The 25,669-nt window shown below is 44.0% G+C and overlaps 1 protein-coding gene across 8 annotated transcripts in view; it reads left to right on the top strand.

Annotated features, from left to right (window-relative positions):
• ARHGAP26 (Rho GTPase activating protein 26) overlaps positions 1 to 25,032 on the top strand; it is a 445,619-nt gene extending 420,587 nt beyond the window's left edge. For 3 of the 8 annotated variants that reach the window (XM_047730367.1, XM_047730370.1, XM_047730369.1), the window contains exons 21-23: positions 4,274 to 4,384; positions 10,152 to 10,243; positions 19,056 to 25,032. In XM_047730367.1, coding sequence (XP_047586323.1) covers positions 4,274 to 4,384; positions 10,152 to 10,243; positions 19,056 to 19,144 — 292 coding nt within the window. In that variant the 3' untranslated portion in view covers positions 19,145 to 25,032. Of the gene's footprint in view, positions 1 to 4,273; positions 4,550 to 10,151; positions 10,244 to 12,390; positions 12,537 to 19,055 lie in introns of those variants that run through there. The other 5 variants (XR_007127482.1, XR_007127483.1, XM_047730366.1 and 2 more) reach the window with 5 other exon arrangements.
• The last annotated feature ends 637 nt before the right edge of the window (positions 25,033 to 25,669 follow it).

Below are 25,669 nucleotides of genomic sequence, written 5' to 3' on the forward strand. Positions count from 1 at the left end.
GGATGGAGCCCCGCATCAGGCTCTCTGCTCAGCAGAGAGCCTGCTTCCCCCTCTCTCTCTGCCTGCCTCTCTGCCTACTTGTGATCTCTGTCTGTCAAATAAATAAATAAAATCTTAAAAAAAAAATAAGTGGAAAAAAAAGGCTACTATGTAGTTTTATTCCTCCCAAAATGAGAAGATATGCCAAGATATTATTAATGATTATCAGTGGTTATAAATTATGATTATATTGCTTTTTCTTGATTTTTGGTATTTTCTAGTTTTCTACAAGGCCATCTATAATTTTGAGTATCAGAATCTTCAAAGAATAGCTTTCTTCTTAATGGTCAGCTTACTGCTCATCTTGCCCCAGGTTTTAAAAGCCATAGAGTGGAGACTAGCCTGGGTCTGCCACATGCATGATGAGATTGGGAGCCTGCTGGGGCAGCACTGTCCATAGTAAGGCAGGCGTGCCCTGGCTGGTATACCAGACATTCCATCATTCAAATGAGTCACCACAGAAGGGTGTCAAGCTGATGATAATGCCACACACTGTACTTGAACTATTGGCCACAACCCAACATGCTGCCAGGCCTTTGAGCCTTATCTTCCTAAACCATTCTTTCTTCACTGTCCATTGAATGTCAACAGGACTGATGGGGACTGTATGACTCCTTTTGAGGACACTGTGGACCAGCAGACTAAACTATTATAAGCCTTCCAGCTGAATCCCAACTAAAACAGCAAATATTCATTTCATGCTAAAGTTTAAGCTCTTGTTGTTGTTATTGTAGCTGGCCTTAAAGGGGGCGGGGAGAGGGGTAGGGCACGGGCAGAACCCCAGGAATGAAAAATGTGCTGGGGCATTCAGCTCAGATACTCACAGCCTTACTCTGAAGATGGTAGAAAGGCCTTAGGGGCTCATCTGCTAAGACTATAGTTACAAAATTATCTTCTCCTATCCTAACCTCAGTCATTTGTTATCTTTGGCCTCCTTAGGGAAAGTGAGAATTTGATAGCAGCTTCAGAGCCAGTAGCAAGCTGACCTTTATTGTTTGTGTGTTTTGTTTTAGTTTTTTTTAAGGGAGAGGTTTTTTGTGTTTGTTTGGTTTTTTGTTTTTTGGTTTTTGTTTTGTTTTTTTGGGGTTTTTTTTTTGTCTGCTGTTGTCATTTTTCAGTAAGCTATAGCCAGACACTTTGGAACTGAAGGGAAATGAAAGATTATACAGTCTTGGGCCATTAGCATCATCTGTGTGATCTTATTTCCCACTTATATGTTCTCTGAGTTGTATCACAATTAAAATAAAATGTATTCCTTGCTTCTTGGAATAATAGTTATATATTATTGTCATTCTTTTACTATAGACATCCATCATTAAATAAATAACACATGTTCTATAATATTGCTGTTCATGAGTTTCATTGACATGATTCTGAACACAAATGAGTAAAAAGCATAATTCCAGCAGTTTAAAAAATCAGAGTACTGTGGAGTGTGCATTTTATTGTTACAGTAAAATATAGTCATCACAAATTTTAAATTGTGGTCATTTTATAGCAAATAAATGTCACTACTATGAGTAAAACACAAGCAAACAAATGAAATTTTATTAGTTGTTAAAAATGATAGTCAGTACTACAATAATTGACATGGAGATTGAAGAGTAAGTTTTTATAATGGTTTCAAATACCTTGGAATTCCAACTGTACCCCCAGATAATTTCAGCCATGTACTACTGGCCAAGAACCACTTTGATAGGCATGGATGTGAAAAAACATTCAGAGCCCACATTGTGTTCATAGAGTATGTCCCCAGCTATGCCTTTAGCCAAAGGCATGATTCTTGTACAAATGAGATAGGAAGCTGGAGGTGTTTTGTACTTATAAAAGCCACTAAAAAGAAAAAAAGAATACAAACAAAAAAAAAGTCCTAAGGACTTTTTAATTGTCCTGTGCTGACCACTGACCAGAGGAACAGATGAGTTCAGGCCTCTTGGCCTGGGCTGCTTGCTCTCTTGAACTTGCAAATTTTCCCTGGTCAGAGCTTGGGTTCCTGGACTGGATTGCAGTTTGGAAGTCATGGCCAGGCCTTGCCTGCTAGGTCATTATCAAGAGGGGTGTGTTGTGGGGAAAGGCCTGAGAGAGCAAGGTCTTACTCACCAGCTGCAGCTATAGAAGAAAGTGAGGACTGCACAGTTAAAATGAGGCAGCACTCTCTCTCAGGACTCGAGACAGAGTCAAGCAGGAGCAGGTATTCAACTAATAAGAGAGTAACTTATCCCTCAGCTGCCAAATCATACTGTCTTATGTTATAGTTGTTTTTTGGTCAGTCCGATCTTGTTAAATAGATTGGGAACTCTTGAGGTTAGGGATCTTGGCAAATGCTAAATTGTTTTCCATTTATTGTGTTTGAACATATTGTATGCTCCGTAGCTTTTTGCTGGATTATTTGAGAAAAAGAGAAAAAAGCCATATTTTTAGAATTTAATCTCTTATATTATATGAATTCCATCTGCTATGTGAATCTACCAGAGAGAAGACTGGAGGCAGGATTGGGGAATTTACAATGTGTTGAGTCTTATTGAATCTGTCTGTTGCTACATTCCCATTTTCCTTTGCAAATGTGGCAGAGATCTAAAGGAAACTCGTAAATCAGTGGTTAAGAAGGCTTCTAGTGCTGTGACCGAGCCTATAAGGAAGTTTGGCACAGCATAAAGGAATAGAGCCAGTCCTGCTACCCTAGAGATAGGACACCGTGGTGGCCAGATCCCAGGGCTGAGGGCCAGGGGAACAGGGTCTGAACCTCGGCCCTGTCACTTAGAGGCAAGCCTCAAATTGGCCCCAAGTTTCCACATTTGTTTTGTGTGTCTTGGCTTGTTGGGAAAGTTAAATGAGATTTATTAATTTACTCAGTAATTATTTCTTGAATACTTACAGGCACTATTTTAGGCATTGGAGATAGATCAGTAAACAAAATGGATAAAAATCCTTGCCCTTATAGAATTTATGTTCTAGAAATATAATGTACATAATGGCATTAAGTAAGTGTTTCATTCATTTAGTCTGTAGATTTCTGGTGAACTCATGTGATAGGTTTTACTGTATATTTCCATGAGAATGAATGTTACAACCATAGGTAATTAGGACCATTATTAGATCTCATGTCTGAATTGAGAATGGCCCATTAAGTAGAACATTTATGCGTTCTTGCTAAATCGCACTATGTTTAGAGAGTCTGTTGCACTGGAATTGGATTGCTGTCATTTTCCCCCCCGATAAAGTGCTTGGATCAAACATTCCAGCAGTTGGCTGAGGCTCAGGACTACAGGGGGTGTTGTGGCTGGGCGATTTCCACATTGTTTTCTCAGTCATTGGTCTTCCCACTATCTGTGATTTAATGTGATTTTATGGAGTTGCTAAGATGTTTGTTTGTGTAATTTGTAGAAATAAGTCAAAGGGCTAGCGTGACCAGTTAAAAGTCACAAGCGGTATTTCAGTGAGTAATTTTAACCTTTCCCCTGCAAACTTTTGATCAGCTACCCATCAAAGAACAAAATGACAGATTGAAGATTTCTGTTCCTCATTTTTTCATTGCCTTCCCTGTGGGGCTTTTACTTAGAGCATCACAATGCCCAAAATCCATGAAAAGAGAAAGGGCAGGCCTGGAAAGCAAACCTCAGGGGAACCACAATGCTGTGGGTAATGTGTGCCCTCTCCTGAGAGGTGTGTGTCCAGACCCGTCCTTCATCCGCTATCGTATTTCTGATGCACTGCTTCTCTGAGTCTCCAATGGCACATAGCCCGTTTAGTTAAAAATGTAAACAGGAAATTGTTTTCTGGCTGAATGGCCCATGTGGCCCAGAAAAATGGTCATTTTTGCTGAGATCCAACTTTAAAAACACTCTCACAGCAGTGGAACCTGAAGGCCTCTTAGAAACTAGCCCTGTTCCACATGGGCTGGTGCTAGGGTATTAGTGGGAGCTCACACACATGGGCCCAGGGCATCTTCCACCAGTGGGCAAGGCACACCATCGAAAAAGCTTCTGTGACCTAGAAAGCAGCTGTTCTGCAGGACAGAGAAACTCCTTAATACTCCAAGGAATTGCAGAAGAGGCGCTACTTGGAATATACCGAGGTCTGGTCTGGAGAAATGTGACTTGGCACTGACAACACAGCCGGGTTTCAGTGCTCCTCGTCTGCTCCAGCTCCCCATCATTTGGCCTCCCATGTACCTCATGCCCCCATTGTGGTTTCCCTCTGTGCTGACGAGTTTTCCGATTGTTCTGTCTTGCAGCCCCCCGAATCCAAGCCCAACTTCACCCCTCTCGCCATCTTGGCCCATGTTCTCGGCGCCATCCAGCCCTATGCCCACCTCATCCACGTCCAGCGACTCATCCCCCATCAGGTCTGTTGCAGGGTTTGTTTGGTTTTCTGTTGCTGCCGTTGCTCTCTCATTGGCTTGGTCCTCTCTTCATGCAGTGTTCAGCCTCCTCGTCAACTTTGTTCCCCGCCATCCAAACCTGCACTTGCTTTTTGACAGGCCAGAAGAAGCGGTTCGCGAAGACTCCAGGTAAAATCATGGATGATGACCGATCTATTCCTGTTTATCCAAAGCTGGTCAGGAACAGTGGGGGTGGCTAACCTCTGCCCTCCTATAATTCCAGCCTAAGAGACCGAAGCTGGGAGGGACATGTGCATGAACCAGCATGGCATTTTCCACATCTCTCTGAACCCTTCCTCCAATTTCTGAATGAATCTGTGATGCCTGGAGTTTGGGGAAAGAGTGCCTCCTGGATGGGCCCTTGTTCTCTGAGTCATGGAGCTTTCTCTGTGCTTTGGTATAAGATAATACCAGAGGGAACAGTGCTGAGACACGTGCTGGCCTTTTCTTCCCTCATTTTTATCAAGTAGCATCAGGCAGCATTTATTTCTGGGGTTTGACTATTGGCCATGAGCATTGACCCCTAGTTGCTAAGACCAGAATCACGAGAGAGATGAATGTAATGGAATAAAGGATGGAGATGTGAAGCAGTTTCTCTTTAAATGATCATGGCTGCCTCCTTGCCCTCTGTGTGCTCTGATCTCCATGCATCATGGACCCTTAACACTCATGGGAATAGGCAGCACCTCTTTCTCAGGGTTGATCTAGTTCTTCTCTGGTTTGAGGATGTCTAGACTTAATTCTTTAGAGAAAAGAAGCTATTTAAATAAAAAAAAATTAATAAAGATTCCCTGCAGAATCTCTCTGCTATATGGATCCTAAGGCTGTGTGTCTCTCTCAAATTTAGTTTCTGCTTGCAGACAACTAAAATGTAGAGCCCAATCATAAAGCATCATAAGCCCCTGGAGCCTTAACAGTATTTTCTCGTCCATCAATTTTTCTCATAACTGCTTTTTTTTTTCCTGAAGGATGGGTCCAGCAGAGAGACTTAAATAATTTGTAACATTGAGTCTCACTTTTAAAAAAGAAAACCCATGTTATTTATATATATAGGTGTATATATTAGTTTATTCTTCTCCAGGAACTTTCCAGTCTATCATTGCATTCTATCATCTTGTGAGAATGAGAGGAGAAATGGCCTGAACTGTCTTACAGAGAAAGAAAACTAAGGCACAGAGAGTTGACTGTAGTCCCACCACTGGATGAGAGCCCATCCAGAATTCAGGATTTCTTGTCCTCAACTCAGCACTCTTTCCTCCAAACATGTGGGTGTCCCCAAACCTAAGGTTCCATGCCACTCCTAGCTGCAGAGCCTGCCCTGCTCTTCCTGATTTTCTGTCTAGCTTTGCAGTGGAAGGTGGGCAAGGTAGCTTTTTCATACACTCTTATCCTCATCCTGGGAATAAAGTTAAAATTCAGACCCTATTTTTCTGACACTCAAGTTATTTCCTCATTATTTCTTAGACATATTCTGGGTGTTTTGGGAGACACTAACTTTCTAGGACATGAGATATGGCATGGATCTAACCAGAGCAGTTCAGTCACTCATTCCACAATGAAGACCTGAACCACAGCAAACTACAGCCACCTTCCAATATGTGTCACTACTCATAGAAGAAGCTTGGTCATTAGCAGAACGTGTTTCCTTCATTTTGAACAAAGGGAAGTAAAATCTTCAAAACACTGGTCCCTTGAACAGAATGGACTGGGGGACTCAGAATGGTAGAATCATTCAGGTAAAAAGCTGAACATATTTTATGCTTTCAGGATGTTCACTTTTTTGTGTCTCTGAGTTTGGGGGCCTGTTGCCTGACCAGTATCTCCACCTCTGTACTCTGTTCCATCACCCAACAAATTTTCAGGGTCTGTTTGTTTGTTTTTTTCTTTCTTTAGCTACTCCTTTCCATCTCCCAAAGTATTTCGTGATTGACAAAGCACGGTGGCAGTAGGATCTGCTACTGTAGTAGGTCTGGGGTCGTGGTTATTCAGAACTGCCCACTCTGGCCATCATTAAAATAGCACCATTTGGATGATACCATTCAACAACACTTTAGGAATCTGCCATTTTGAAATAGGAAAAGCAGACTGGGGCTTGGAATCAGCTGTCACAGAGCTAAGTGTGTGTGCTGAGGTGAGCACAGATGGAGACCCTACTGGGAGCTAGCCCATCAGACCTAGCCAACAGAGAGGATTAAAGTCCCCTAACTGCCATTGGGGTATGCAGCCAAGAGATGGGAGCATACCTGTTGTTCAGGTCCAATGGGGCCTTTCCCCCAAATCCACTTCAAGAGCATGCAGCTTTAGATTTCCTCCCCCTGGCAGAGATTTTAAAAAGTAAATACTCCGTAGGACCTAATAAATGGTCCTGTGAACTTCTACGTAATGTCTCCTCTGGGACTGACTCCCTCTCCACTCTTCCAAGCATTTTCAGTGCTTGTTAGTTCAAGCGCAGGAAGGAAGATGCCTTTAATAGCACAGCAGAGGAAGGGTCATAGAAGCATATTCCCTTCACACTTCCCTTTCCTGTTACCCCTAGAGAAGCTCCTAGCCCTTAAACCATACCTTCCCTTTACACAGTGGTCCCTAGCAGTGGGGCCTGAATGATCAAGCTGTTGCATCCTGCCAGTCTGGCTGGCCCCACCTCCCTGTAGTGTCATCTGATGGACAGTGGGTCGTCATTTTGCAAGGTTTGCAAGGGCACTTGAGGGAAGCTCCTCTGAGTGCTTTTCTGGCCTTGTGCCATCCTCAGAGGCGAAAATTAAAAATGAACCAGCAGAAGGTTCCAAACTTGTTCATGCCCTTGAAGGCCAGCTGAGGTCTGAAGGGCACTGTTTCAGGAGCAGCTGAAGGCACCTAAGGCTCTCTGTGTCCAGTGTTGAGATGCACTGCAGAGAATGGGGAGCCACAGAGCCAAGGATGCTTGGTGTGGGGAGTTTTAATTTTTTTAAGTCAGAGCCAAAGCCTACAAACACAACCTCAGTGCCAAAAGGATCTGTTTTGGTAGGAACCCTACCTTAAGCAAACTACTGGGGCTTTTGAGAGTGAATATAACATAGGACCCTGGACCTGTTGGGCTGACAAACTTTTAAAAAAGATAAGACTGTCCCCCAGATAGAATTGCCAGATTTAGCAAATGTTTAGCAAATAAAATGAAAATACAGAATATTCGGTTACATTTGAATGGTAAATAAATGGGAAATGGTTTCTCTTATTGTAAGTAGGTCCCATGTAGTATTTGGGACATACTTCTACTACAAAAGCATTTCTCGTTGATCTGAAATTCTAATTTAACTAGGTGTCTTGTACTTTATTTGGCAGCCCTGGTCCTGGGAAACAGGAAAAGGAGGTCTCAGGGGAAAAGACCTTCTTGTAGATGGTCAGTCACCTGTTAATCTAAGAAAAAAGCAAGTCCCTTTCCTGATCTTTGTTTTTATTTTTAATGGATTATTTTATTGTCACTTGATTCAATTCCAAAAGCCTAACATTAGTAGAAAATTTACTCCTCTTGAATGATAAACTTCAGCACCTGAGACCATTCCCTCTGCTTGATTCCTGCCAGATACCCCACTTGGCTTCCCTGGTTTGCCCATTTTGTCCCATTCCTTTTATTTAATGAAGTTAATAAGTAACCTCTATGAAAATCCAGCTGGAGGAGGCTTGCCTCAGTAATCTTACCCTCACCTTTGATTTTTCTCGTCCCTGGTCTATGCACTCTACCCACCCGCTGTGCACTGTCCTCAGGGGCCAGTGACCAAGGTTAATGTCAGATGGATTCTCCTTCTACCTTCCAGGCTCTCCTTGCCTGCCATTATGGGATATGGGCCATTTTATCACTTTTTATAACCAGGCAACTCCTCCTCTTGGCTCCCACTCCCTCAAAAACAAAAACAATTTTTCCCTCCATGGAAAGTTGCACAATGGATGTTTGGCCCTTCCTGACAATATGCAGACTTGGTTCAGTTAGATCACAGAATATGCCTCTGGTGCAGAGCTCTATTCTGAGATTAATGACAATTACCCCAGAAAGAGCTGTTTTCCATTTAAACCTCAGGAATTTTGATGGCTCTTCTTTCTTTGATTCCCAGTGAATCCACTTCATTTTCTCCCACTTTCCTAATTTTCTCCCACCTGGCCATCATCTGTTGGCCACTAGAAGACCAGAGAAAAGAATGGCAAACTATGCCCAGCAACAGTTCTAGATAATCATTTATCATGATCATTGTGTGCAGCAGAACTTTTAAACTATCTTTCCTTCGGTTTTCATGGAGCCAAGACTAGACCTTCTGATGCCTGGTCCCAGTATAAGTGTCCATCCATCCATCCATGGCTTCTCCTTCCCAAAGAGAAGCTGGATTTGGTGACTCTGAGAAATAACAGTGTCATAATGACCCAAGACCCCTGCCTCTTGTGATTTTATCTGGGCTTACCTAAGACCAGACCTTCCTCACCTAAATCTCATTTGGCTGCTAGAAGTCAGTGTGCCAGAGGGCACTTAGCATCACCGGCTCCTGGAGGCTTTCTGTTAGTCAGATGAAGCTGGAGTAAATAATCCATCCCTGGAATAATTGTTTAACCCAGAGGACCTACTTGCTCTTTTGTTATTCTGCCCTGAGCTCCTAAAAGTGCTTCTTCAGAGGGAGAAGAGATTACTTTTAGCAAATAAAGAGTCAACTTCTGACTGTTCAATGTTATTTGTTTTATGACCCTTGAGAAGTCCATAGATCATTTGGAACTATTTGGATATCAAAGCAAAAATTGATAGAAGGTAATAGGATTTACCAGTTCTTAACAATTTACTCTTTAGATCAAGTCCAACCTACCACCTGTTTTTTCTAAGTAAAGTTTTGAGGGAACATAGCCATACAAATTCATTTACATGTTGTCTGTGGCTGTTTTTATGCCACAAGGCAGAGCTGAGTAATTGCAACAGAGTTCTTATAGCCCACAAAGCCTAGAATATTCACTGCTAGGCCATTTAGAGCAAGAAGATTGCCAACCCCTAATCTAGAACAGTGGTTCTTAGCCCTGGTTGCACACTAGAGTCACTTTGAGAGCTTTTCAGAAATTATTTTGATGCACATATATACGTCATGTTCCCCCTCCCTTCTTCCTCTCCACGCTCCCCACACACATTCATGTAAGTGCTCACACACACAACTTGTCTGTTCCCTGCCCTACCCTGGGGGTCGGGAAGTTCCAGCTCTGGAATCCTGCTCCACCAGCCCAATGAGAAATAAGTGACATCTGAGAAAGCGAATGTCAGCCCGTGGCCTAGAGCCGAAACATGGCTATTAGAATTTCTGCTTTTTGACTCACTGAGCATTGCCAATTTTCAGCCAGGTCTGTTATGAGTGCTCTCCAGAGCAACTGGGAAGCTCTTTCCTGCCCAACCTCCCTTTCCCCAAACTACTCCTGCTCCAAGAATGGGTCTCAGCCTATACTCCCACTGTTCAGGTGTTGTAACTCCTAGGCAGAGTTTCACATGACACAAGGTGACCCCACAAGAAGTGTAGTTTCTCAGGGCTTATGTCTTGTCTCTGAATAATTCTCATTTTTCTCTGGTGACCTTTGCAACTTTTCCACCTCATGTTTTGCCATCTGGCTGCCTTGTCAGGCTGTTGCCGCAAGAGACAACTAGGTGGCTTGCAGGGAAGTGGATGAGAGAGATTACATATCTGGGGCTTTCAGAAGGTTTAAAAATACTGCTAAATAAACTCCTGTTTTCACACAGCACACCGTTCCGGAAGGCAAAAGCCTTATATGCCTGCAAAGCTGAACATGACTCAGAGCTCTCGTTCACAGCAGGCACGGTCTTCGACAATGGTGAGTTTCTCATCCCCTTGCAGAGCCATGGGAGGGGTAGGAGAGCAAAAAAAAAAAAACCCTGAAGTTTTCAAAGTTCTACGAGGAAAAAAAAAATACAGTCTCTCTCTCTTGAATGGGTAAGACTGAAAAGAAGTATGGTAGGGCGGGGCGGGGGGGGGGGGGTGTTTCCCCAAAATAGGGGAGTAGCAGCAGGACTTCTAGAGGCGTTGTCAAGAGTAGGACAGTGTACAGAAGTCTTCACTTGGATAGACTCAGCCTCATGGAGCTGTATTGGACATGAAAAATGATTGTGAACCTGGACAGGGCTCCTCTCAGCACCTGGCAGTGGCTTTGAGAGTCTGGGAACTGGACAGAGGATAGGAGATAGCAGAGCAGAGAACAGGGATCCTGCAAGTGGCTGGCTCAGGGTGAAGACTGAAGCACACAGGGTCTGTGCCTCTTTTCCTCCTGGGTTCAGTGGCATTCACTCTCCATAGCAGGTGAGGCTTATTTCCAGGCTAGCAGGGCACTGGGCAAGCTCAGGGTCAGTGAGCCTCCATGCAGCCATGCTTGTCCTCCCCCTGACTGTTGGCAGTGTAGAGTCGACTCCCTCGGGGCCATCTCCCAGCAGACTCCCAGCTGTGCTGCTCAAGTATCCTGTGTGAAAATGGAGTCATGACACCCGCATGGTAGAACTGGGAACCAGTCTTACTTGCTGTACCTTTTTCTTGTTTTTTTTTTGTTTGTTTGTTTTCCTCCTGAAAATAAGGAAAAGGTAGTATTTTTCAAAGTGACTATTGATGTCATAGTTTGTCATAACTTAACATTTACCTAAGAGAAAAATTAGGATTCTGGGAAAAAGCCAGAGTCTTTGTTGTAGCTGAGATTTTTGCCAGATGAAGTTCTCCTTTGGGGTTAATCTTCCTGGGTCCTTGGGTGAAAGGGTCCCTTGTTTTGCCCACAGGAGAAACCCAGAGCTGCTGCCTGATTTCAGGAAGCAGACATTTTCACGGGCTGCCTTCTTAACCTCCGGTGGGGTAGTGGCAGAGTTTCTGAGCAGGGCTGAGTGCCTGTCGCCCAAGCACTCCCCTTCAGGGCTGAGTGCCCCACTTTGTCCTAGGTCACACCTCCTGCCACCTGCTCGAGAGCCAGAAATACAGAGCAGCCAAGGCCCCCACCTATCACTGGAGTGCCTGAGCTCTAGATTCAGGCCACCAAAGTGCAATTCCAGGCTCAACTACCTGCTTCTGTGTGAACTCCAGCAGTGACAAACTCTCTGTGCCTCAGTTCTGTCCTCTACCACATAAAGATAAGAGGGTTGTGAGGGAGAATTGCAGTAGTGCACATCATGTATTTAAGAGCATACTCAACACATTAAGCATTCAGTGTTATTATCATGATGATGATTGCCATCATTATGCCCATCTAAGAGCCTGATGTTCTCATAGCTCACTGTGACCCTTTTATATTTGTCCCTCTTATAACACAGGCCTGCCTTTTGCCTGGTCAGTAGGTACCACACCTTGGCCCTCTGAGTCCTGGCTATCTTTAGCAGCCTCTAAGCCAAGTAAAGATTGACTCCTGGGGACGGTCTTGAGTGCACCTCCATGTGAAGGGGCAGCCCCCTGTTTGCCCAGCCCTGCATTCAGCGTTGCAGAGATAATAATTAGGCATGGGGAGACAGGTCACAGAGCACCTGGGGGATTTCTAGGTCACACTAGGACCTTCTGAGCCCGCAGGAGCTGGGGTGAGACCATGACTGTATGTGGCCTGCTGGGCATGTGTCCTCTTGTATGGTTCTCTAAGCCCCCAAACACTGTCCTTAAACCTTCGCTCCATTAACTTTCACTTGGGTGCTTTACATATCCAAGTGCACAGCCAGCCAGCTGAGCTGCCTCTCCTGTCAGCAGCTGGAGCATTCCGGCCCTGGCAGACCTGAGATGACATGGGTCCACGGAAGGCTGTCCAGAGCCATGTCACTGACAAGTGTGCTCTGCCTGAATAGGCCCACGTGGTGGAGTCCCAGCGCAGCCCTAACATGACACAGCGTTCCCAGCAGACAGACCCGCGTGGGCTGCATACAGTCCTTCTGTGTCCTGCCTGCCAGCAGGGGCAGGCCTTCTGCCTAGAGATGGGCAGGATTTGAGACATTCCCACGTTTACAGGTGAATCCAGAACTTAAAGTCTGTCCTCTGAACCCTAGTTCACTGCTCCTGTGGGCCGGGGACTGTCATGTTCCTATCAGCTATTCCCTGTGACTGCACAAAGGACCCCTGATCTTAGGGGCAAACTTGGTCTAAACTTTCAAAAGGTATGTGTATGTGTGTGTATCTTGTTTGTGACTCCTTTTTTCAAGGGTAACCCTCTTCCTTTTTTTTCCCCCCCAAACAACTTTCTTGAGATACCCACATACCATACAGTTTACCCATCTAAAATGTACAATTCTATGGTTTTTAGTATATTCAGAGTTGTGCAACCATCACTGCTATCTAATTCCAGAATATCTTCATCATCCCCAAAAGTGCCCCTTAGCAGCCATGCTCCCCATTCACCCCCAGTCCTCCCCCATTTAGCCAGGAAACCACTCCTCTACTTTCTATCATTATTAATTTGCCTGCCCTGGGTATTTCATATAAATGGACTTAGACAGTATGTGGTCTTTGCGACTGGCTCTTTCCACCTAGCATAGTATTTTCAAGGTTCATCCCTGTTGGAGTGTGCATAAGGACTTCTTTCCTTTTTATTGCTGGGTAGTCTTCCCTTGTGTGGATACACCACATTTTATTTATCCACTCATCAGTTAATGGCATTTTGATTATTTCTACTTTTTGGCTGTGAGGAGCAATGCGGCTGTAACCGTGCACGTACAGATTTTTGTGAGACACCTTTCGGGTCTCTTGGTGATAGACCTGGGCGAGGGCGGAGGTACTACTAGATCCCACAGAAACTCGGTTAAACAGTTGAAGGAGCTTCCAGACTGTTCTACAGAGAGGTTGCTTCATGTCACCTTCCCACCTTTTTAAGTCTCCTTTTTGAAGCAGCTTAAGTAGGTAACCAAAGAGGAAGGAAAAGAAACCTAGGTGATTTTTAACTGCCAAGTCCTTTCCTTCCCTACGGGGTGCTCTGCCTAGCACATCCTGAGGCTGCATGCACCACACAACTTGGTCATCATTGTAAATCCTATAATGATAAAGGAGAGCGGGAAAGAGGTTTGGTTTAATGAGTCAGAGACCTTATCCATGCCTTCCTGTGATCTCTGGGAGTCATGGCAGCTTGTTTTTAACCAGGAATGCCCTTTCACATTCCCTGAAGAGCAAAAGGTAAAATGACACCCCAAAGAAAACACCTCTCAGTGTTGACTGAGCTGCAGTCAAAGAAGGATCTGACAAAATGTGAATCCACTTTTTAAAGATTTACTTATTTATTTATTTTAGAGAGAGAACAAGAGAGTATGCATGATGGGCGGGGGGGGAGGGGAATGGGGACATGCAGAGAAAGAGAATCCCAAGCAAGCAGACTCCCCATTGAGCAACGAGCCTGCTACCAGGCTTGATCCCAGGACGGACCCTGAGATCACAACCTGAGATGAAACCAAAAGTTAACCAAAAGATGCTGAACCAACTGAGCCATCCAGGCACCCCATGAATACACTTTTTTGTGGTGATTCCTAGAAAATGCTACACATATCCCCATTTCCCCCCTCCCTTCACATCTGTTGGAGAAATCAGGCATTACGGGAGAAAAAGCTGTTAGCATGTTAGGCAGGGAGATCATTTCCCTTGTTCTCTCCCTTGCTAGTTTGTTTCTGGAGACATCAGTAAGAGCTGTTTAAGTTGGATGCTCTGTAGCTATGAGATTAAATCATCAGACCAATAGGAAGAAAGTTTCTTAATGACAGGCTTCGAGAGTTAGAGTTCCTGTGTGTTGTCTTTTTCAGGATCAGGAAGAATGAATAAGGAGGAAGAAGGAGGGGCACCCTGAGGGGAAACTCTGTTATTTCGCAATGATTAATCAACAAATCTTTGGATTCCAGGGCCCTGTGCTGTGAATCTGAGGTGTCTGCTCAGTCAGCTTTTGGACTTTGCGCAGGGGGGAATGGGTGTGCAATACTCGGAAATAACTCCACTGTCAGCCCTTGCCAGTCTACTAGGAAATAGCCCATTTCACCAGGAGCACCTCAGATAGTAACTGGAAAGAGAAATAAGTTGTGTTCTCAGGAACATTAGTCATTTTATGGCAATGTGATTAGTGGTACCTGGAAAATTCACATGGTAGTCACTAAAATTGGGTTCTTGGGATACTTCCCTCAAGATTTGAGGTGGGCTGGATCCATTCATTCCCAGGGTATGGGGTACTGCATGAGTGTTAAGATCGGGCTGCCCTGGGTTTCCGCAATAGAGAACACCCTCCCAGGGGACCACTGAGCTACTCCACCAGTGGGGTGTTGGGGGGAGGTCCTCAGTGAAGTCTTTTGGACTCCACAGCTGTCTCTACTGCCAAATCCAAACACAAACCCAAGCCACCTCCATCTCTTACCCAGGTGTTTCCACCAGCTACCTATATAGTTGTCATGTCAACTCTTGTCCCCATAACCCATTCTCTGTGCAGCAGCCAGAGTGATGTTTGGAAATCACACCATGTTATTCTGTTTCACATACTCCTGGTCTCTTGTTCCTCCCACAGTTATTGGTGGGTGCCTCCACAGACCAGCTCCCAACCCCCGGCCCTTCCCTTCCTCACTCGATACACTGCAGCCTCACAGGCCTTCCCTGTGTTCTCAGTTACAGTCAACAAACTATGACCTGTCAAATCCAGCTCACTGACTGTTTTTGTAAATGAAATTTTATTGGAGCTTAGCTACCCATGCCTCTTGTCTGCATATTACCTATAGAGCTACAATGGCACAGTCGAGTAGAAACACACATTTACAATCTGGCTCTTTGAGAAAAATTTGCAGACCACTGTTCTGAAATCATACCAGGCATTCTGCCACCTTAGGACCTTTGCACTTGCATTATCTGCTGCCTGGCTAGCTCCTTTAGATCCTTTAGGTTTTAGCTTTTTTGAGCTCCTCTCCATACCTGCATCCCTATCCCAGTCTCTCTCTCTTCCCTCATCACTCCCTAAAATTATGTGCTTCTTTATTAATATATTGCCTTGATCCAAGAGCAGAATCCTTCTGCTTGCTCAGTACTGTGGCCAGGGTTCCCTAGCACAGTGTCTGGCACAGGGTAAGTGCTTAATAAATGCTTGCTAAATGAGTAAATGTATTCAGCTACACAAGGGTTTTTGCCTCTTCCAGCCAGTGCTGCTTCCCTTTGGAGCAGTCAGCCATTAGAGATCGTAGCCACATGCTTGCTTCTTGTCCACAGTGAGAGAAGGAAAGGAGAGAGTGTGAGTTGTGTGTGTAGGGGTATAGGAAGTGTGTGTGGCTGGAGCTGAGAGAAAGTGGTTGGCAGAAAGCACATCCATGTCAGCGGCAGCTTATATTAGATGCTTGCTGGGCTGGAGAGCTGCCTGGGCAACTCACGGAAACACTCCGTGTGTTTATATAGCACATTGGACATTGGTGCAATTCAGAAAGTCGGACATTGGCTCAGTTGAGCTCAACAAGTACTTATGAGCATCACTGACATCCAAAGCACTGGGCTAGGCAAAAGCTATAGTGGTTAGACCACAGCCTCTTTGGTCAGATGCCCTGGGTTCAGATCCACCTCCATCCCCTGTCAGCTGTGTAATATTGGGCAAGATGCTTAAACTCTCTGAGCCTCAGTTTCTCATCAGTAAAATGAGGATAATAGCAGAACCAACTCCAGAGTCATTCTGAAGATGAAAGGAGTTGGTGCAGGCAAAGCATTAGCAAAAAGCCACCACTTGGCATGTACATATATATGTATATGTGCATTCTTAGTATGTGCATATGTATCATTCTTATCCCCAAAGATCACATTCTCTGGTTGAATATAGATGCAGTGGTTTGTAAAAGGGCATGATCTCTGGAGTCAAACAAGCTGGATTCAAACACTAGTTCTACCATTGTGATCCTGCTGTACAAATTAATTTACGTTTCTGAGCCTTAATTTTCTCATCTGTGAAGTACAGATAGTAAAATGCAAGCTAGGATCTTTAGGATCAAATAAACTGATGTCTTTCTAAAGCTCTCAGTCCTTTGGCTCCTTCCCAGGCACTATCTGTTAGCTTCTGTCATAATTCACCAGGCAGAGGGGAGTCACAGTACAGACTAAGTGTCCTTTAAAAAAGGGGGGAAGCAAAGCTTAACACATTTAAACAGTGTTAATAGGACCCATGAACAATGTACAGAATGTACCATGAGCATTCCAGGAGTTTGGAGAAAAGAGGGTACAGGTACGGTAGACCAGAATCCATGCCAGTATTTATGAAGGAAGTAGGGCTTCAGCTGAGCCATGAAGTGGGAGGACAGGAAACAGAAGACAACAGAAGCTGGGAGGACATCTGATGTTGCCTCCCTCCTCTAGGAGTGAATGAGAATTTGCATTTTCTTATTACCACCCTTGTTACAGAGGCATTTTGGCACAGAAAAGTCATAACCCTTACCTTTCTTTGGATGAGTTAAAAAGACAGATCCCTGGGCCTCCCTCCTGGAGATTGTGTTTTAAGTGGTATGCCTTAGGGTCCAAGACTGCAGTTTTAATAACCATCTAGGTGATTTGGGTAGTCTGCTACCATGCCTTGAGGAACCCAGCTTGAAGACCCCCGTGAATCCCAGTCTAACCTGAGGGCTGCACTGTCCCCTGCCGTCTCCTGTGACACAGCTCCTGTTCTTCAATATGGAGGGCCTCCTTTATCCCTTCTCACTCTTCCCTTACTCTGCAAATTCCATTTTTAATGTTTGTAGACATTACTACCTCAACACCTGAGATGTGTTTGAACAGCTGGCCAGGAAGGGAGAATGTCTGAAAGTGAGGGACTACGTTTATCTGGTGGAGTAACAATTCAACTAGGAGCTCTGCTGTAAAGTGGAAGGCGTCTTTTTTTGTTTTTATTTTGGTTGGTTGGTTGGTTATTCTTTCTAGGCCTTTCATTTTGGGGAGTGAGTTTGTTTGTTTGTTTGTTTTGGTTCTGAACACTTGAGGTTCCCCAAAGCTTGGGTGGGTATTGAGACCAGGCCATTACTGGGAGAGAGCCTTGTTGAGCAGTCCAAGTGACTGGTGAAATGATGCAGGATCCCCTGTTGACTAGCCCAGCTGTGTCGTGGCTCTCTGCTGAGTGCTTTCTCCATGCTGGCCCCTGGAACTTCACAAGAACTCACTGACAGAGTACCAGTTTATAGGTACAGAAATTAAGTGATCTTAACATTGTGAGCTGGGTGGCTGGGCAGAAGGCGATGGTGTTTGGGTGCTAGTATCTTAGAGGTAGGTTGAGAGTTTCATCATTGGAGAGGACGGACTGCCTTTAAGTTGTGTTGTGTTCTTCCGCGGCACTTCTCTTCCAGACTCCTCCTTGTGTGGGCGTCATGAATCCAAAGTACCCTTACTATTTTTGGTTTATTCATGAAGCCTAGTGATACAAAATTATGCAAGCATTGTGGAGGCCAACTAATAGATGTTTGAGCTTGTCTTTTCCTGAAGAAGCTTTCAAGATTACATTGAAGTTGATCTCCTATAAGCCTCAATGTGTGTCCTTTTGCTACTCCCCCATTGCTTCCTTTTGTTTCTGTTCTTGTTTCTTTCCCTAAAAACTGAAACTAGAGTTATATAGTAGCAATGGGGGCGGAAATGCTTTTCTAAAACAAGCTCAGGAAGTCACTTAATTAGCCTAGGAAGGGAATAAGAGAAAATTCATTCTTTTCAAACAATCTCAGAAAATTGGACTTTTCCTAACACACTAAGAGCAAATACGTTGCTGTTCCCATTAAGAGTGATCTGTATATTCCTAGTTTACAGGCATGAATATCCACCCTCCCCCCATTTCCAGGTCCCATGATTCCTTCTCTTTTTCTTCCTGCTATTGAACTTTGCAGACTCAGCTAGATTTTATATAATCTTTACAATATCACTAATTTCCATGAAGATGAATTGTGATAGCACAGAAATTAGTGTGTTTTGTTTTGTTTTGTTTTGTTTTTTGGGTATTGAAAAATCAAAGAACTGGAGATTTTGAAAGTTGCAAGAGAGAGAGGAAGAAGACAGCTTTCAGTATCGTATGTAGGAGGGAGGAAAATTCTAGAGAACAGCAAAGAAAACTAAGGGTATGCGTGGAACAGAGAGGGGGCTGTTCAAAGGCTATGCAAAAAAAACCAAACAATTTGCAGGGAGGCTGGAAGCAGAGGGTAAGGATTTAAAAGGAAGTGAAATTCATAATTAGATTAGTAAAATGCATTCTAGATATCTTTAAAGACGAGTTCTTAGCATTCCTCCAAGGCACTCCACTGGGTACAAAGGCAGTCCTGGGTAGATAGATGGGTTGGGTGGATGGATGGCTAGATGGATGGATGGTTAGATAAATTTATGGATGGAGCACTGTAACTGACTTTTAACCTTAAAAAGTAGAGATTTGTCACCTCTTTCTGGTTTAAACCAGCAACTTCAGAAAGTCTAGGAAACTCCTAAAATTCTATGTAAAACTTGGAACGTCTTTGTTTCCTTTTCTGTTACAAAGAACATTTGGCATAACCTTTATTGAAAAGCTTATGTCCCACAAAAAGTTAAGAACCCCTGGTTTAAACAAGTCCTGGAAATGTGAAATATAACAAGCGATTGCACTCATTTGTTCTCATGTGCACACACATCTACCACCTGCCCTACCTGTAACATCTTCTCTTCTCGCTCTCTCCCCTCTTCCGGTACAGTTCATCCATCTCAGGAGCCTGGCTGGTTGGAGGGGACTCTCGACGGAAAGACTGGCCTCATACCTGAGAACTACGTGGAGTTCCTCTAACTGGTGACCCCAGCAGACCTGCTGAGCTTTCCATGGTGTCCATGACAACTGCTGATTCCAGTGTTGTAGGCCATTTCTCTTTGCCACTGAGAAATGCAGGGTGACTGACTCTGTTACCACCTGTCAACACGAATGTTTCTATGAACTCTGGTGTCACCCATCCCCATGATCATGTCAGCTGGCATGTGGTGATACTGCACAGAACAGAAGTAAATCAGCAGTGGAGGCCATTTGATTTCAATAATCAAGAGAAAGGCTTGCAAAGTCGTTCCTCTCTTTTAGCTCCCTAAATAGGGAGCATTCATTTTGTTTCAATAGTCACCCAAATCCAAAAAAGGAAGTAAGAAAGATGTATGTAGTCCTCAAGAGCATGTAATGTAGCTAAGTCTAACAGGGCTGGGCATTGGCTCTGAGGCCCAGGCTGGGCCCGTTGCTTCTGTTTACAGTTGACACTCTCTCTACTCCACCTCTAAATACTTGAGACCCACAGTGCTACAGGCAGCTGGGTCTGTCTGGTTGCATGCAGGAGAGAGAGGGGTTACAGCACTGTTTACATAAGATGCAATCTCTCACCATCTCCAAGCAGCCTTGGCCAAACATCAGCAGAATTCAGCTCTGTCCTCTCGTGCAAGGGAACACCCTCCGCCCATGTTCCTCCTCCCAAGCTAGGAACTTCTCTGCCACCGAGAGCTGCCATCACCTCATAACCACGGCAACCCAACCTACTCTGAAACCAAACAAACAAAAAAAAAAAACAAACAAAAAAACCACTCTTTTTGCATGACATATTTTTTCTTCCCCCTTTTTGGTCATTTTTTGAATGATTTGCCAACCTCCTGAAGCAGAAGGTCAAGGAATTAGAGTGGTCTGCTTGGGGCAGACAGAATAGCAGCTGGGAACTCTTCCCTTTCTGGTGAATTTTAGCAGCATCAGGATATATTTGGAACAAACTCTAGTAACCTCTTGAGATTAAATTACATACAGGCTTAATACTTCTGCTCTTCCATGCAACTAGTATTTCCTTCTAGGGGGCAATGTGCTGCCTCCTCATGGGCGACATCCTCTCCTCCCCTCGACTTGTTCACTCATGGTCTTCCGTTCCGTGTCCCTTCTCCTGCCCTTGACTGCCTCTAGCCCCTCACTTACGTTGGCGGTGCCCTGGGCTGCTGAGCACTGGTGACCTGGCAGCTTTCAAGGATGATTCCCAGGCTAACTGTATGGCCTGTAGTTTTAAAGGACATATATGTTCACTGCCACTCAGAAAAAGGGAATTGTTTCTCAGGCTTTTGAGGCACAAGACTAATATTGTAAGCCATTTTGATCCAGGAGAACACCAAAAGGTTGGGGCTTGGAAGGTGACATGGGTACCTTCTAAGAAAGAGAATTTCCTGGTCCAGAAGGGGCTGGGTCTTGTGCAAGACTGCCAGGAGTGGGGAAGTTGGGTCTGGACATATCACATTCACTTGGCCTTCAAAGGAACAGAGTTCCCAGTATCTTCCACTTTAGAATGTCCTTGCAAGAGTGACTCTGGGCAGACAGACTCCAAATTAATGATGGACTCTCAAGCTCCCCAGGAGCCCCTCGGGTTGGCAGCATCGCCCCAGAGTGTTTCCTGCTTCTGGAACTCCTCTTTAGGGAAGTTGAAAGAAGAAAAGAAAAACTTGAATTGTGTTGAATTACTGTATCTTTTGCTTTTTTTTTTTTTGAAAAGATAAACTTGTAAATAGAGTGATTTGAAATATTATATGGTGAAGTTTTATATTTGATAATCTTTAAGCTAGCACTCCACACATTTAAGCTTTGATTGTTGAGTAGGTGTGTGTAAGAGGGAGAGGGAGAAGGCAAGGTTGAAGAGAGTCAGGGTCATCCCTTCTCTGGCCTTGAGGAAGGAGGACACGTTTCTAGGGATTCTGCTGGCTCTTGTTGGTGGGCGTGACACACTGATTGTATTCGGTGGTCTTTATCCACATGTGTTTTTCAACTTTTCTTGGGCTTTGAATTTGGAGAGAGAAAGAGCATTTTCAGGCAATGAATTTTTCGAAGAATTCTTGCTCAGTAGTAAGATGAAGCTCAGGATTCAAATAGGTGGGGATAGGAGTTAGATTTTTTTTTTTTCCATTTTTCTTCTCAGGTGTATTTCTTGGTACCCCAAGATGTCAGGACAGAAGGCGACGGGGTTGTCGCATGTTCCTTATATCTTACTCCTCTGCACATCTTCCAAGGCTGTACACATGAGGCTGAACTATTTTGTAAATGTCATGTGTGTGTCTACCTTCTAGGAAAAACTGGCTTCTTAGGATCTTGGGTCCTCAGTATGCTGCTGCTTTCCCTTTCTTTCCTTTCTTTTTCATCTCAAGTTTCGTATAACCCCAAAATAAAAGAAAAACTCTAAAAGGGATGTAGGCTGTGCTGTTGATAGAGCTTTATAGATGACTTTAAAGGAGTTTGTCATTGTGATTCAGTTGATCAGCTCAAGGATTACCCAGCTATCATGCAAGAGTTCAACCAGCAGCAAGTGAGACACTACCACTACCAATTCAGAGAGCAAGAATTAAGACTGGATAAGTCCAAGATAGGACTCAGGAAAGCTATCACTGAAAACCCAAGAAAGAACATGCCAACTGGCTACACTTACTCCCTGTAGACTTGGGACAGCTGCAGAACCTGTTCAGTGGAGCTTGCAGGGACAAGCATGGTCTGTCCACTGTGCTTTCTAAATGTCAGGAACCCCACATAATGTTGTTGTTGTTGTTGTTGTTGTTGTTGTTGTTGTTGTTGTTGTTGTTTTTAACACATTTGATGTTTTAGATTGTCACCTGCCTTACTGGAACCCTAACTAGAGCTAACATGGAGGAGCAGAAGGCCCAGGCCCTGATTTGGGAGCTCCTCACTGAAGCATAGCTGTCAACACTTGGCCCCAGCTTGACCGCTTGGAAGCCTGTCCCTCCCTCTTCAGTTGGCTCTGATTTGAAGCCGGAGGGAAAAGGAACTGCCGCCAACGGGAATTTTTAGGTAGACCCCTTCCCAGCTTCCCTGTGGCCATGCTGGGGCTGTGACAGATGGCTGCTCTGCTCCCTTTCCCCAGCCACGCTCACCTCCTCCTCATTTGCTGCAGAACTGGAGATACCATTAAGAATATGAGCCAAGAAACAGGGAAGGAATTTGATGACTAAAAGGAGGCTTTACTCTCTTTACTGTCTATGCCCCTCTCCCATTCCTAATTCTGCTCAAATAGGGAATTTGGGGCAGATTAGGAGAGTGAACAAGGTATCAGGATGGAGGACTGTGGACCAAGATCCCTGAGCTTTCCCAGGAACCTTGTGTTTCTTCTGTAAGGCACTTCAGTGAAGCACACAGAGCCCGAATCTTTACTTGGGCATCATGATTCGTCTCACTTGTCCATCAGGTACTCAAAGAAGTCTATAGCTACAGAATTCCATGCTGTGAAAGATACTAGTTTCAAATCCCTACCCCCAAATCCCTTGCTCAAGATATTCTCTTCTGTGTTCAAAAATCAATGTATAGGGACAGATCCTGTATAGCACAGCCTTCCTTAGTATCTTATAATTGGAGCCAGTTTCTCACTTAGTGTTTTAATATTTCTGCAGCCAATATGCATTTACTTCTGTCAGACCAAACTGTCTTTTACAACGTAATTCTAGTTCATTCCCTTTTGCTGAGTGCTTTTTGGACAGAGAGGCAAACAGAAAGAAGCTAAGCAATCAAGCATTGGCAGGTTGGCATCGGCAGGACAGAGCCATGCTACTGACAAGACCATTTCAGGCATGCCCAGGACTCCACAGTTTGTGCGCCATGCCTGTAGCTCAGAGGGAAGTCCTTTTACGAACTGCGTCTCCTGACAACAGCAAGCCCAGTCACCCCAGAAGTTCTGTCTTGACTACAGAGACTGCAAAAACATCTATGGTTGAAGCATGGGGAGACAGAAATAACCAGCTAAAGGTAATTTGCTCCCCTATTCATGACTCTTTATTGGTACTTTTCATCCTCTGGCTTCTGTTTCCAAAAGCAAGTCTAGACCAACAGTTTCATAGACAACAGGAGTCCTAGGTACAACAGTGGCCACCATGGCACACAGAGTTCGCCCTAGTACAGAATATTTATGAGTAACCATATTACTGCAGTAGGTAGCCAGCCTTGAAGAAACCAAATAACTACCTAACTTTAAAAGGAATGTCCCAGGTATTCTATCTCCAGAGTTATCTGTCATCTTTGGCAAACTTGACAGTAATCAGTTACCTAGACAACCTTGCCCCACATGTCTTTTAAGTCAACTGGGTGTCCTCTCACACACCCTTAGCTGGTGTTTAAAAAATTCATCTCGCGTTCAAATGTGTTTGGCAGCCATGCTGATCGGCTGGGTGCTGAACCACTTCTCTGTAACTGTAGCATCAAAATGACAACAGCAGAGCAATGAACCTTGCACAATCCTACAGCATGCCTGAGACGAGACTCCCAACAAGTAATAATTAGCTTTTCTCCTTTCGCCGCCTACAGTACTTATCTAACTAAAGAACTTCCCAAAGCAGAGGGAGAGACCATATAGAGAATCCAGATGTCATTCAGAGCTGCCATCCCTGGCTGAAATGTGGTCTTCCGATGGAAGTGCTGTATTCTGGGGTGAAAAGTTTTGGATGTCAAGTAGTGCAGGGAGTGGAGAAAAAGAGAAAGGTGAACCACACTGAAGAACTGGGTGGGGGGTGCTGGTTAGGAGGATTAAATATAGTTCTTAATAGGAAACAATTGACCACAGAAAAAGTTCACAACTGATACTTTTATGAAAGTTTTAATAGCACTCTACAAGATGGAAATGCCTTTCAAGGTAGAATGCTATAGTGACCAAAGCCCTGGGGTAGTCCTAGACCCATATAAGAATAGCAGTTACTATTACATGAAAATTCTTTTGAATGTAATCAGAACCAGAGTATCGATAATCAAAATGTTCCATTTCCCTGGAGCAGTCCTGGAGAGGTCAAGACATTCTACAAAGTTGTCCCTACAGACACCTAAGAGCAACTCCCTTGGGTATCCAGATGCCAGGATCACACTGGTACCTGTGGAAAGAGGTTCATGTGGTGACTCTAAAGTGTCTGTGTATTATGTGTGTTTATGCGCACATACATCGACATCAATAAAGACACAGACGCTCATGTAGATGCCCACGGAAGCTGGCGGCCGCTGAGACTTGACAGCCTTTTAAGATTTCAAATTGGAGAACAAGAGAAACGAGAGGCTGTTGATTGTCAACATGATCAAAGATGTAAATTAAGTGCCATTTTAAAACTTCATATTTATCAAATGGTTATTATCTACAGCTGTATTCCTTATTAACTTATTAAAAGTCGTGTAGGAAAACAGATCAAACTCATAAACCTTTAGTAGCTACTACTAGGCTAGTAGTCACAAGCACTCTAAAAGACATTTTGTCCAGATTTTGGAGAAGAAAATATTTGCATGTTTATCTCCTAATTTAGGCTACCTTTGAGTATACTGTAAAGTGCTGTGTGATAGATTATCAATAAAGTACTTAAAAATGGCACTTTAATTTTTTTAAACCATAAATTATGCACTGTTTTAAACTTCAGTATTGAATATTGACTGGTGTGTAGAATCCAATTCTGTAATTAAAAAGTAATTTGTGACTAGAATAGAACTTTTTCTCTGTTCTTAGTAAAATAGTCTTGCCACGTTGAGGCTGTTTTTTTTAAATGTGCTTTTGCGTCACTAAGCGTACCTATAAGGAAAATCCAGTTTCTGTTGAGTGGCCTCTGAAACTTGGCTTTCTTTCATCTGCTTGGTTTATGTGACAATCCTTATGAAACTAGTGGAAGTATGATTTTTGAATTAAATGACTTTTCCATTTGGTGGCACGTTTGTTTCTTGAGTTTCTGATAAAGTTTTGACATGATGCCTATTTTCATATTCCTTCAAATAAGAGTGTAAAGACATGCTCACAGTTCCAGGTCTGGGTCCCTGTGGTCGCTAGTAACAACTGCAGTGCTGATTTTTGACCTGCTGTGGAGAGCTTCGCTTTCTTTTAGGAAAGTGCTAATGCTGGTGAACTTGAGGAGCTGTGAGGCATATCAACCAAGCCCCGGAAATCCATATTCTATTTAATGTTTCTGACTTTATCTCCTGGAAGCTATAGTTGTTTTTATTCTTCCTGAATTTGGTTTTCAAAACCACTCTTTTTTTTTTTTTTTTTCAAAACCACTCTTTTGTAGAAGTTCATTATACCATGCGGGATAATCAAAGAGCCACAACACAGGCATTCCCCCCACACAGCTCGGTGTGTCCCACAGGTTTGTACATCATTTGTTTAGAACTTGTAACATGTCCCAGGCTGGCTTCTATTACCGAGTCTTCTCATTCATCGTGTCCATTCTGGACATATTCAGAGTTGCAGCCCGGAACCCGGGTTTATAACGGACTTCCCACCTTCTGTTGTGAGCACAGAGGGCTCAGAAAGAGAGGGCAGGAGGACACTCTGGCAGAGGAGGAGGAGAG

Source organism: Lutra lutra, chromosome 5, assembly GCF_902655055.1.
Source record: "Lutra lutra chromosome 5, mLutLut1.2, whole genome shotgun sequence".
NCBI lineage: Eukaryota > Metazoa > Chordata > Mammalia > Carnivora > Mustelidae > Lutra > Lutra lutra.